At 58.7% G+C, this 13,983-nt stretch overlaps 2 protein-coding genes across 2 annotated transcripts; both read left to right on the plus strand.

Annotated features, from left to right (window-relative positions):
* Positions 1 to 916: 916 nt before the first annotated feature.
* Positions 917 to 8,020, plus strand: EX895_005506 (uncharacterized protein; the record flags this gene model as incomplete). Its single annotated transcript, XM_029886098.1, has 1 exon — positions 917 to 8,020. One exon carries the CDS (start codon positions 917 to 919, stop codon positions 8,018 to 8,020), a length of 7,104 nt encoding a protein of 2,367 aa, XP_029737329.1.
* Positions 8,021 to 10,651: 2,631 nt separating this feature from the next.
* EX895_005507 (uncharacterized protein) lies at positions 10,652 to 13,831 on the plus strand (the record flags this gene model as incomplete). Its single annotated transcript, XM_029886099.1, has 1 exon — positions 10,652 to 13,831. One exon carries the CDS (start codon positions 10,652 to 10,654, stop codon positions 13,829 to 13,831), a length of 3,180 nt encoding a protein of 1,059 aa, XP_029737330.1.
* Between the last annotated feature and the right edge of the window lie 152 nt (positions 13,832 to 13,983).

A 13,983-nucleotide genomic window follows, 5' to 3' on the forward strand; every position in this document is an offset into this window, starting at 1 on the left:
AGCGTTCTCAGCGAGCAGGCACAGTGGCTTGACCTACGTGGGCACTCTAGTCGAGGTGTTGGTCTCGGCGCGCGCGTCTCTTCGTGACGGTGGCAGCAGCTCGTGTGTCTTTTCTTTCTTTCTTTCTGAGACCAACAACACGCACGCAGAGACGCTCTCCCGAGTCCAACACACACAAGCGCAGAGTCAGCCGGAAGTCTAATTTTGGGAGAGTTGACACGCGCGTCCTCGCACAGAGGGAATGTGAATCTACAGTATCTTTTCTTTGGATTTTCCCCTTGCTCGACAGAAAAGCAGGCCTGGCTCTGCCGCATATTCTCACGCACAAAGAGAGGGGTTTGCTTGTTGCAGCAGCACCCGCCAAGACCCTCTTTCTGCGCTGTGTGTATTTTCGACACGCGCGTGCTCTTTCTTTGCTTGGGTGTGCAGTGGCCGTCTCCTTTTCTCGTCTTCTGTTGGTCTCAGACGCTCGGATGGCACGCCGACGCCGTGATTCTCTGAATATCATCACGGTCACACGCCTTCGTCGGCTTTCCTGCTTCCTTTCCATCTTCGGTCTCTGATCCGCTGATCGTTCTCAGGGTTCGGATAGTTGCCGCTTACTTAGATTTGTGGCACTTGCTCCAGCTTTGTTTTGCGGGGGACAGCGGCATCATTGACTCTGCCGCAAGCGCAACTGCACCTGCTTCGCTTCGCTTCGTGTCGTTTTGCTTCAGATATCTGACGCTTTATCGATTGCTTCTATTCGATCATCCTACGCACCTCAGCTTCTCACCACTCTCGGAAGCACTCGACATCAACGCTCTCCGAAGCAGCGAACCACCAGCGCCGCACAGCAACAGCAGCGAACACATACACCCGTCCTTGATCGCCTTGAACCTCGCTGCGGCTCCAGCCGCTTGATCTCGCCATCACAATGGATCCATCAGGCCCGGACAGCAGCTCCGAGGGCCTCTTTGAAGGCAACCTCCCTCCCTCGCCATCACCCGTCTCGAGGCTCAACTATCCCGCTTCGCCTAAGGAGATGCCCACATCTTCGCAGCTTGCCTTCCGTCCGCCGCCTCGCCCAGGCTCCTCCATGAGGAAGGGAAGGAAGAGCGACTTCAACACTCCCGCTCCTCCTCCGCTGCCCACCGCACCCATGCCCACTTACGAACACAGACCGCTCACCGACGCCACCAACTTTGGCTCACACCACACTCGGCTCAGCGACTCCAACTTGCTTTCCTCACCTTCGCGTTCTACCTCGCGTTCTGCCACTTCGGGCCAGACCAGTCGTCCCTCTTCTCAGAACGGCAAGACGGTCGATCTCACACGCTCCGTGCGCGAACGACTCCAAGTCTTGCGCGAGGAGAACGAGACCCAGGTCAACTCCGCTGGCCTTCTCGGCCAAGGCCTGCTCGGCCTGCGCACCAAGATCGAATCCCTTATGGACGAGCTGGCCGAGGAGCTCAGCGCAGCCGAAGACCATTCGGAAGACAGCCATGGCGGCAAACAGGGTAATGCCAGGATCCGTGACCTCAGCGAAAGGATCGAAGCCGAGATCGAAGACCTCGAAACCCAAAAGCAAAAGCTCTTTTCCGACATCACCGTCCACAGTGTCGACGTCGCCAACGGCAATCTCGCAGACACATCGGTCTTGAGCCTCTCCGAGACGCCTTCCAAAGCAAGCCGCGTCGCCGATGCCATTCGCAACCTCACCGCTACTCCGGGCAAGTCGCCTGCCGCGCCAACCGGGACCACGCCAAGACAGACAGACCGACGCAGCCGGAACGCAGCCGCACGCCAAGCAAAAGCCGACACGGACCTCATCAACGAGATCCAAGCAGGTCTCGTTCAGGAGGTGCGCCGCCTTCAAGGCCTGCTCAAGGAGCGCGACGACCAGCGCGTCTCGCTCGAACGCTCGCACGCCGAGCTCGAAAAGCAGCTCGACCAGTACAAGCCTCGCGTCATCCAGATGACGGAGACCGAAGACGCACTCAAGCAAGAGAACTGGGACCTCAACGTATCCAAGCAGAATCTCGAAGAGCAGCTCAGCGAGATCAAGTCGACGCTCAAGAAAGCAGAGCTCGACAACCTGCGCCTTAACAAGGAGGTCGGCAAGGCGCGAGAGACGGTCGACTCGCAGCGACTTCAGATCGATGGCCATGTCGCCGAGATCGAGCGCCTCAACAAGACGCGCGAAACCGAGGTGGCCCTCGCCAGAAGAGAGCGTGCCGGCATGCAGCGCGACGTTTCCGACCTTCAGAGCGAGCTGCAAAAGTTTCGCAACCAGCAGCTCCACGAGCACAGCGGTGTCTCCCGCAGCGTCTCGCACAGCTTCATGTCGGACGCCGCCGCACAGGACGAAAATGCCGATGCCGATGCTTTGGCCGCTAGGCTGCGAGCTGCTTCTGGCGAAGCTCCTCGCTCGCCAGGCGACTCGATCTACTCGGCTGACGGCGCCATTCTCTCGCCTCTAGGCAACCGTCTTGGACGCGACAAGGAGACGCAGGACCTGCGCGCCAAGCTCGCGCTTGCGCAGCGCAAGGCTGGTAAGGATGCTGCCGAGAAGCGACGCGTACGCGGTAAGAACGCTGAGCTTGCCAAGCTGCTCGTCAAAGCCGGCGTCAAGGTGCCCCAGGGTCTTGACGACGATGCCGAGACCAGCGAAGACGAAGAGCTGCACTGGCTCGATGAGAATGACGCTCACAGTCCGTCTGCCAAACGCCTCTCGCACATCCGCGTCAGCCGTCCCGCGTCGATGCGACCCCGACTTGGCCGCAAAATGGGCATGGTCTCGAGTAACTCGACCGACTCGATCATTGAGTATGCAGAGTACGAAGACGATTCGTACACAGGCACGCCGGCAGGTCCGGACGATGCCTCGCCGTCGCGTGCCAGCCTTGACGGTATGGACCCGGCATTTGCCGAACTTGATCGCGCAGACCCTGCCAATACCAGCGTCGACAGCGCGGCATCCCGCACCGCCCATCGAGGCCACCGCTCTCGTCCCTCCATCGGCAGCAGCCCGCTTGCCCGCAACGCTCTCTTGCCACATGACTCCGACGAGCAGGAGAGTCCTTCGTCGCAGCGTGTTCTACCAAAGGGTGGACGACGTAGCGGTGCTACCGTACGACCGGCTTCGGCTGTCTTTGAGCCAAGCGCACTCGGCAGTGAGCTCGGTGGTCTGGCCGCGGAGCTCGAACCACACGCCAACGCTCCAGAGCTGTTCGAGGCTAGCATGCAGACGGATGACCTACCCGATCTCGTCGGCCCAGCGCTGGCCAAGCGAGACGAGCAGCACAAGGCTGCGATCTCGTCGCTTCACCAGGAGCACGCGAGCGCCATCGAAGCACTCCACAACGATTACGGTGCCAAGATCTCGACGTTGCAGGGTCAGCATGCTGTAGTCATCGACATGCTCAAGAAGAAGCACGAGAACGAGATCGATGCGCTCTCTGCCAGCCACGAGAAGAGCTTGACCGAGAAGGACGAGGGCCACTCTGCCGCTTTGGAATCTGCTTTGGCCGAGCGCGCCAAGATCCACGACGCGGCTGTTGCAGAGGCCCGTTCGCGCCATTCGCGCGCGCTGGCCGAGCAAGTCGCCGCTTCAAGTGCTGCTCTGGCTGCGGCTGTGGCTTCGCACAAGACTTCGAGCGAGGACTTTGCGCGCAAGGTCAAGGAGGAGAAAGAGCTCAAGGAAAACTCGCACACCTTTGCCCTCTCTCAGAAGGATCGCCAGAACAAGGAGAAGCTCGATGCACTGGAGGCATCGCACACTGTAGCTTTGCAGAGCTTGCGCAACGAACATCAACAACTGCTTGCGATCCGCGAAAAGGCGCTCGAGGAAGCCGATGCTCAATTGGCCGAGCGCGAAAAGGCGAGCAACGTCCTTGTTGCATCGCATGCTGCAGAAGTGGCTTCGCTGAAAGAGCAACATCAAGAAGCGCTTACCCAGCATGGCAAGGCCATCAAGGAGCTGTCCGATTCGCACACCTCGGCCGTGGCTGCTTTGCAAGAGCGTCACCGTCAGGAGGTGAGCAAGCACCAGGATGCCAACAGGGACCTCGCTGCAAGCCACACTTCCGAGCTGGCTACGCTGCAAGACGGTCACCGCGCCAAGCTTGACGAGCACGACAAGTCGGTCAAGGCGCTGTCTGCGTCGCACGTTGCGGCTGTGGCTGCCCTTGAACAAGGTCATCGCCAGGCACTCGCGACCCGCGATGCCACGCTGGAGCACGCCAAGGAAGAGCTCGAGGCACGTAGAAAGGAGCTCGACGCCCGCAACCAGGAGCTTGCGACTCGAACCAAAGAGCTCGAGAGTGCCAAGGCAGAAATCGACGAGCTGCAAAAGAGCATCGCCTCGCTGCGTGCAGAGACGGACCAACTCAAGCAGCAGCTCGCCGAGCTTGCAAAGTCGCGTACGGCTGCCGAGCGCGAGCTTTCCGAGACGAAGTCAAACCTCGACATGGTCAACGAAAAGGCGCGAAGGCAGGAGGAAACGGCTCGCGAGCTTTCTCGCCAGCGTGAAGCCGAGGCCACCGCTGCTGCAGCTGCTGTTGCTGCTCGATCTGAGGCACTCACTGCCACGGAAGCGCAAAAGGAGCAGCTCGAGGCGGCTCACGCTGTCACGGTGGCTCAGAAGGAACGTCAGCACCAGGATGCTGTCAAGGTGCTCGAGGACCGACATGCCACCGCCGTGGCCTCGATCCGTGCCGAACACAAGCAGGCACTTGAGAGTCGGGACGAGGCAGTACACATGCACCAACAGCTCGTGGCCCAGAGAGAGAAGGAGCTGGACGCAAAGCGCATCGAGCTGCAAAAGGCTCTTGCTCAAGTACAGTCGCTCGAACAGCAGCTGGTCGGCGAGCGAGAGAGAGCCTCCGAGGAGCAGCGCAACGAGGTCGACAAAGTGCAGTCTCAAGTCAAGGCGCTCGAGGAGAAGCTCGTCGCAGACAGAGAGCGTGCTGTCGAGCAGCAGCACAGCGAAGTCCAAAACATGCAAGCGCAAGTGCGCCAGCTCGAAGAGCAGCTCGCCAGTGAACGAGGACTTGCGCTACAACAGCAGAGCACCGAGGTGCAAAAGGTGCAAGCTCGCGTCCAGTCGTTGGAGCAGCAGCTCGTCAGCGAGCGTCAACGTGCACTCGAAGAGCAGCGTAGCGAAGTTGCCAAGGTTCATGTGCAAGTGCAGGCGCTCGAGCAGCAGATTGCAAAGCTGCAAGACGACGCCAACAGCACGCAGCAGTCTCGCTTCCTGGCAGAGACGAACCTGAAGCAGGCTCAGACGGCCCACTCAGCTTTGCAGAAGCAGCACGATGAGGTCAAGGCGACCGTTGCTTCGTTGCAATCCAAGGTTCGTTATCTTGAGTCGACGATCACTGCACAGCGCTCGTCCACCGAACAGAACCGTCTTGCTTCGGACAAGGAGCTGCAGACGATCCAGTCGGCGCTCAACACGGCGCAGAAGAAGGTACGTGAGCAGGAGGCCACAATTGCAAAAGCCGAGGCCGCTGCCGCTGCTGCCCTCGCTGCTGCTGCCGCGGCTGAAACACAGCTTCTGGCCAAGAACGAAGCCGTCACGGACACCGAAAACGAAGGCGACGATTTCAAGGACGCTGTCGAGGGGACGGAGGCTCCAGCCGCCGAAGCGGACGAAACTGTTGCACCCTCCAAAGCTCCTGCCGTCGAGATGAAGGAGTCGTCTTGCCAGACCGACGACGAAGCGTGGCAGCTCTACCAGCAGCAGCGCCAACAGCAAGCCTTGGCTGAAGCAGCGCCGCTGCAGCCCACTCTCGAGAGCCTGGCTGCTCAGAACAACCTCGTCACTTTGGGCGGTGCGAACCGGGCTCGCGATTCGGTAGGCACATTTGGAGGTGAGCGAGCTTCCTCGCCCGCCACTGTGCTCTACGGTGCCGACGCCTTCAGCAGCCAGAGCCAGAGCCGCAGGCCATCGGCCGACTCGACGTGGTCGCGTCACACGGATAGGGCCGCGTCCGAGGCTGTTCCACCGGTGCCTCCATTGCCGGACAAGACCAAAGCACCAATCATGTCGATGCCGCCCCCTCCCTCGATGCCTCCTCCGTCGTCGCTTAAGAGGAACCCAGCTCCTCCGCGGCCCACTTCGCCTCCTCCGGCCGACTTGCTCACGCGCGCCCAGCAGATCCATCTGCAGGTACCTCCTGGATCCGGCGAACATCCTCGTTCTGTCTCGCGAGCCTCTGGTCGTGGTGGACCGCCACCGAGCGCTTATCCGTCCAGCAGCCGCGCCCGCCAGCAGAGCTCGGGCGCAGGCAGCCTGCGTTCGCGCACCTACTCGAATGACTCGAACAACCCGCAGCCGCTGGATGGTAGTATCTACGCCAACTTGAATTCGGGACGCAAGAGCATCAGCTCGCGCAAGTCGGCGACTCGACGACCCGCTCCGGGACCGCGACAGTCGTCTGCCGCCTCATTTGTGTCGGATGTCACTTCCGAGGTCAGCCGCCGTCTGTCGATGATGTCGTCTGCTGCCTCGGACGCCGATCCCGGTGACGAAACCTTCGTCGTCCGCGGACCAGGTGCTGCTGGCAAGGCGGGTCAACGCGGTCTTGCAGGCTTCGGCACCGACGCAACAGACCCTGCGATTATCCACGCCATCACCCAGACCATGATTGGCGAGTACATGTACAAGTACACGCGCAAATCTATGGGACGGGGCGGCCACTCGGACAAACGCCACCGACGCTACTTTTGGCTGCATCCGTACACCAAGATGCTGTACTGGACCATCAGCGATCCTGGTGGTGCCAAGGTGTCGGAAGGTACGAGCAAGAGTGCTCCGATCGAGGGTGTGCGTGTGGTCGAGGACAGCAATCCATCGCCACCCGGCTTGCACGCCGAGAGCATCATCATCACCACGGCTTCGCGCGAGGTCAAGATCAGTGCACCTAACCGCGAGCGCCACGAAGCATGGCTCGCTGCGCTCGAGTATTTGGTGCATCGCCCGACCATTCAAGACGCAACGGTGATTGCTAGCAACGCTGCTCCCGAATTGATGAGCGATGCAGAGAACGACCCGACTCTGATCACGCGCAGTGTGGGACGTCGGGCCAAACCTCGAGCCTCGGCGGCAACGCTTGGAAGCGCATCAGTGACAGGATCGCGAAAGCTGTCAGCACAGCGCAGCTTCCTGAACCGTCGCTCGTCCGATCACGCTCTGCGAAACGAGTCGACGCCGCGTCGACGTGGCAGCATTGGCGCACAGAGTGTGCGGTACCCTTCGTTGGGCAAGCGACGCGACGTTGCGGCCAAGGAGTGGCTACAGCAGCACGAGCACGATCGGGAAATGTCGGTCTCGATGAGTCCAAGCCGCAGCGTGCGCAACGGTATGTATTCTGCCAGCGTCCGCAGTGGCGCCGATGCGGAAGAGGACGATTTTGAGTTGCTCGATCTCACTGCCACTCAGTCGCCCATCCGACGCGCGTTGGCCAACGACGATCCGCGTCTGAAAACGGCCGAGGAGATGCTCGAGGAGGATGAGCCGGAGGGCTGGGACGGTCTCACCAACGTTCGCGCGTGCTGCGATGGCAAGCACGATGTTGGCTCGCTGGCTCATCAACACTCCCACAACCACAGTCAGGCGGGATCGGCCAGCGGCAGTCGCAAGTCCTCGCGTATTCACCGTCGCGAGTCGAGCGGAGGATCGCGCTTTTCGTCGATTGGGCTCAAGTCAAAGCTGGACGCGGCGGTCAGGGCTGCTGAGGAACGCGAGCATCAGCAACAGCAGCCGCCACCGGTGCCGCGTCTGCCTGCTTCGCTGCTGCCCAGCGGTACGCCGCTCGGAATGAACAGGATGATGCTCGGTCAGGAGAGTGTTGAGGGCACGGCATCGAGTCCTCCACCCACAGCAACCAGTGAGAGCACGACGGATGAGCACGGCGTGCTGGCGATGGGACGACCGGCTAGTGCCATGTCATCTTTGACCGGGCCGAGCTACGGACAGCGTGTGCAGCAGATTCGAAAAGCTCGCCAGTCGGCGGGTAGCACCGGAGGGCGCTGAGCCTTGTGTCGAGAATTGCATTATTTTTTAAACAACTGTCAGCTTTCGTTTGCGTTTTTGAGAGTCATATGTAAGGACGATGTTCCTCACTTCGCCGATTGTGGACCGTGCGATGGAGTTTGTGGAACCAAGTTGAGGTCGAGGGCGCAGAAAAACAGAACGGCGAATTTGCCGACAGATGGAAAGTGAGGACGGTCCGGACCCAAGCTGTCAAAACGTCGCAGAGTGAAACATGTCAGGGAAAGCCTTCTTTGTTGATGAGTTTGATTGGATGGGCGATAATAGGGCGAGAAGGGTCTTCGGTGTTGGGTGGTTTCAGCCCCACGCTATGCAGCGGCGTATCGCAAGCAACGCCAGCGACACTAAAGGAGTGTGACGTGGTCGGCCCATTGTTCGGCCCGTTCGGGCGGCGCGCTGTGCTAAAAAAAAGAAGGGCAGTACGGTTGGTACTGAAGAATCGGTTCGAAAAAGAATAGGGTTTACTCTCAGAAAGACTGCATGAAGGTGTGTCGTAGCCGATCCGCTGATGACGCCGCCTGCCGTCCTGCGTTGCCAAGCTGTTGTTGTGTCGTGGTACAGTATGAAAAATATTTTTTTCTTGGTCTCCTCTGACTTTTGGGTTAGAACATCGCTTACACGCTTGACGGTCTCGACCCGTCCGTCTGGAAGCGAACTAGACAAAGCTAGAAGAATCATGCTAGAAGAGCGAATCAGCAGACGTACCCTTGCGTGAAGCCCTGGATGCAAGCCACACCTTTTCACTCTTGATCGTGTGCACGATTGACCAGTGTGGTGGTTCATAGCACTCGTCGCCCTGCGTGCCGGCAAGCTCCAATCAACTCCAATCATCGGCAGCTTCCAGAGAGAGCAGACCTGTGCCGGGACGTCCGTCATCGGACATGGCTGTGTAACTCGACCACGATCTTCGGGTCACCTAGCGCCGCTGAAGAACAACATGAACGGAACTAAACTAAACTAAACAGCTTGCTGTTCACGCATGTAGAATGAAAGCGTATGTTGGCCATCTACAGACACACGTCCACAGCCTTGGAACGACTTGCTGGAGAGGAATGAGCTTCACAGCAGCTCGTCACCTCACCTAGTGTCCGTGTCACGTATGCTACCTGTCATCGAGCTCACGGAGCTGGGCCGCAGAATGGAAAGAGGCGTACGAACACACACGCACGATCACAGCTGGTTGCTGCCTGCAATTCGAAGGCAACACGAGCATCCATCTTGGCGCGATTGAGGAACCGAAGAACCGCGTCAAACTTTCAATCCGCACAACTGGGCTCGATTTTTGCTTCTTGAATAATGAAGTCAGCACTCTCTTGAGCACTTCTGATCCTGGCATCACTTGGCTCGTTCGTGTTGGATGCAACCAGAGAGTAAATGGAAACTTGTCTCGATACAGTAGCATGTGGTAGGCGCCTCGAGATTCATTTGTCGCCGCGTTTAGATCACGAAGCAGATGCCGAGATCCAGGCAAGATGAGCCACGCTACGTCGTTCAGAGGACGCCGTTCTGGAAGACAACGATGAAGAGTATACACCGGCAACGCCAGCTGTGACATCCACTTGGACTGTGAGTGTACAATGAGCTTTACCTCGAGTGAATGTGCAGGTCCGGAAGCTTACATAGAGTTCAATACACTGTACTGTAGGAGCATGCGAGCGGCTGGCTGACTTGCGGTTCCTGTGCGCCTTTTCCTGCCTCTTGGCAAGCGATCCGCGCGGACAAGGCACACCCGAGACGCGTTGCTCGAAAATTGGCCCCATTTTGGCAGTTTTTAACATTGTATAATACATCTGTTGTTTGATTTTCTGATTTTTTGTGTGTTCCGGGTCAGGGCACAAGAGCAGTGAGTGAGCCTCGGACTGTCTTTGGAAAATTGTGCTCCGATACTCTGCCCGATTCTGGCTGATTGGATGACTGAGTTCGAGTTGCGGGCATTTGGTTTGTTGCAGTTTGGTTCGCTCCGGCTTGGGTAGTGAGTGGGTTCAGTTCAGAACCTGGTCCCTGGTCCCTGGTCCCTGGTCCTTGCGATTGTCGTTGTCGTTGCCATTGTCGTCGTTGCCATTCTCGCGCCGCTGGTTTTTCTTCCTTCCTTCCTTTTGGTTGTGGCTCATCATCGTCACCATTCTTTCATTGCTGCCGTCCCATTCCGTCGCTTCCGGAACTTCATTCGTTGGATCCACCCATCCACCCATCCGCCACACACACATCACTTTTTCACCATCCACCAAGTTAGGCTCAATTTGCCCTTCTGCCGCTCTTGCCTATCGATCGCAAAGCTCTGCTACCGCATCATATCCAATCCAATTCAGTCGTATCGGCTTCTGGCTTGCTTTGCTTTACAACCAGTACCGAGGCACGAGCCACTGCGCTTTCATTCCGATTGCGTTCCGCCTCGCACTTCGTTCTTTACGTGTATCCATATGTTTACTCGTCTCTGGGCTACCATCATTGTTCTGACTTCAAGAACAGCAGCGTTATCTTCCTCTTGACCCGCATCTTGCACCACGCTTTCCTCACAATCGCCCATCGTGTCCGAGTCTACATGACCAACCTTCTCGGCACTTCATCGTTGCTCTGACATTCAGCCACTAGCTGGCTATTTCCACTACCAAAATGTCGAATCATCCAAACTGGCACGATCAACAGCCTCAGTATCCGGCACCGCCGCCTCAGCAGCGTCATCACTCCAACATGGATCCCTACGCCGGTCCCTCACCTTCCTCCCAGCAGCCTCCTCCCTATTCCAACGTGCCGCATTCGAGCAACTACCCGCAAGCCCACCTCCCGCCTCCCGTAGGCCGTCATCCGTCCCAGCAGCAATGGCCCTCCTCGAGTGCATCGCAGGAATTTGGTGGTCCAAGCCCGAGCAATTCCAATCCGCGTTCCTCCGGCTCATACCCTTCTGCTTTCGACATGCAGTCCGCCAACATGGGCAGCTCCAACAGTCCCTTGCGACAACACGGCAATCACTCCTCCCCATACGCCTCTCAGTCAAGCTATCCTCCGCCTCCATCTCACGCCTCTTCTGATCCGCAGATGCATCCAGGCCCAAGAGCTGGCGGCCCGCCTCAGTACGACTACCCGCCTAACCACGCACCGCCAGGTGCAGGCTACCCGCACCCCCACCAGCCCCCCCAACAGCAGCAACCGCTTCCACCGCCGCCTCAACATCACTCTCATCCCTCTCAGCAGCATTGGAACAATGCGCCCGTTCACCTGCCCTCGGTGCTTCAGCCTCAATCTCTCGCTCCATCCTCGGGTCCTGGACACGTTCGCGGCCCGGCTGGTGCTGCTCCTCCCGCTCACGTACTGGATCGTCCCTTCGGTGGCTCCTTCCCCAAGCAGGAGGACGATCTGGACGATGACGATGATTACGACGGCAAGGGGAAAGGCCGCGCGGGTGATGGCAGTCAGACTGCCAACAAGGGCACGAGCGACTTTGTCAAAAAGCTCTTCAGCATGCTCGACGACAAGGCCTATGAAAGCGTCGTTGCTTGGTCCCCCTCTGGTGAAAGCTTCATCGTCAAAGACATGAACGATTTCACAAAGCACGTCCTTCCCCGCAACTTTCGCCATTCCAATTTCGCCAGTTTCGTCCGTCAGCTCAACAAGTACGACTTCCACAAGGTCAAGAACCCCGAGGATGGCTCAGGTACTGTCGGCGAGCATGTTTGGGAGTTCCAGCATCCTGACTTTGTGCGTGGCCGCGAGGATCTACTCGAAAACGTAAAGCGCAAGATCCCTGCAAAGAAGAAGCCAAATCTCAAAGGTGGCCTGCTCGATGCAGATCGCGACGAGAGCCCATCGGCACCGCTGCCCACCGTCGATGTCCACGACAGGCCTGGAGAATCGTATGCCGATCTCAAGGCGCAGGTGGCTCACCTGACAGTTGTGCAGGATCAGATGCAGAATCACGTCCTCGCGCTCACAAAGCAGTACCAGGGCGTCATTGGCGAGATGCTTACATTCCAGCGCAACATGGTGCAGCAGGACCAGCTCATGCAGAATCTCATCCAGTACCTCATGAATTTAGAGCAGGACCGACGCGTCGATACCAGCCTCGTCGACCAGCCCTCGGCTTCGGCCTTCTTGTCCCAGTCCGGTGCCGGTGGCAGCCACGCTGCTTCCAATGGCGGCCCCTTCCTGCCTCCAGGCGCGCAGGGCTCGTATGGCATGGCACGCCTAAACGACATGTCACAGAGGCCGCCCGTCGACCCGTCTAACAACAACGGCAATAGCAGCAGCAGCCTCAAAGCAGCTATCACAGGAGGCTCGCACTCGATAGGCTCGTCCGGTCCATCAGCCGACACTAACAGCAGCACCACCAACGCCGGCTCCTCGTCACGAATGTCTGGCATGACCACCGCAACATCTACCGTGGCGCCCTTGTCGCCAAAGAGCGTTGCTTCGCCGCTCGATGGCAACACTGGAAAGACGCCAGAGATGTCGCAGACGCTCAATAACCCCTTGGCACCCATGCTGATGCAACCTCCTCATCTGGATGAATCGGGCAGGCGCAATTCGAATCTCTCGTCGCTTCGCATGTACCATGGCGGGGCAGACGTCAACAATGGGCCGGGTGGCGGTGTTGGTGGCAGCAGCAGCAGCAGCAGCAGCAGCAGCAGCAGCAACGTCATGCCCAAACTCGAACCCCGCACCACGTCGTACGACAGCAGCAGGGGCAGAGACACGCCATCGCAGTCGGCGTCCGCTTCTGCCGAGGCCAACAGGATCTCGAGCCTCCCCGGTGGAAGCGACAGTGCATCAGGTAGCAACAATGGCTCGAATAAACTGCTACGTTCGCGTAGACCTACGCTTGTTCCCGGCTGGGCCGTGCCTCCGCGCGTGCTGTTGGTAGACGACGACGAGGTGTGTCGTCGACTGTCGTCCAAATTCTTGCAAGTGTTTGGATGCTCGATCGACTATGCCAGTGACGGCATGACGGCTGTCAACAAGATGAACCACGAAAAGTACGACTTGGTGTTGATGGACATTGTCATGCCCAACCTCGACGGTATGTCGGCCACCTCGCTGATCCGACAGTTTGATCCTAGCACGCCCATCATCAGTATGACAAGCAACTCCGGCCCAAGCGAGCTGATCAACTACATGTCGAGCGGTATGACCGATATCCTGCCCAAGCCGTTTACCAAGGAGGGATTGCTCAACATGCTCGAGAAGCACTTGCTGCATTTGAAGGCGGCGCAGCGTGAGCACCGCGCAGCGTCGACGGATCAGGGTGGTGCTGGCGGGGCGGCTCACATGGCTACATCTGGCAGCGCCGGCACGGGGAGTGGCGGTGGTGGAACCAAGGGCGGCGTCTCGCCTCTTGACAACCCGAATCACATTGGAACGGGCGTCACGCCGAGCAACGGCGACCTCACCGGCACCGAGAGCGACAGCGATGGTGTCAACCCATTGGCGGGAATGGGCTTCACAGACGAAGAGTATGTTGCCATGCTCCAGAACCTCATCGCTGCGGGCACGGGCGACGACGAGCTGGCGAGCGCGCTGTTTGTGAATGATTCGTTCGCTTCCAAGGACAATACGCCGCGCAGTGGCGATCTCGGACCGCATAATGGGAGCAATGGGAATGCGAGGAATAGCCCCTACGCCGCGTCCTCGATGACGCCTTCTGGCGGGACGGCGTTGAAGAGGACGGCGTCTAGTACCGAGGATGCTTCGGATGTGCCTGCGGGCATGAGGGGGTTGCATCAGCAGCACCAGCTGCAGGGGCAGCACGGTGTTGGGGTTGAGACGAACAAGCGCGGCCGGTTCGGTGAAATTTCGTAGAGCCCCACAGCATCCAAGCACACACCACACACACAAATAGTTTTGAACAGGGCCACCACTTTACTCTCACTTTTGTATCTGTACCCTCAGCTGTGTATACTATTTTTCAGGGCGGCACTATTCTGCTTGGTTAAAAGTCTAAGTTAATGGAT

This window comes from Sporisorium graminicola, chromosome SGRAM_7 (genome assembly GCF_005498985.1).
Source record: "Sporisorium graminicola strain CBS 10092 chromosome SGRAM_7, whole genome shotgun sequence".
In the NCBI taxonomy this organism is placed as follows: Eukaryota; Fungi; Basidiomycota; class Ustilaginomycetes; order Ustilaginales; family Ustilaginaceae; genus Sporisorium; species Sporisorium graminicola.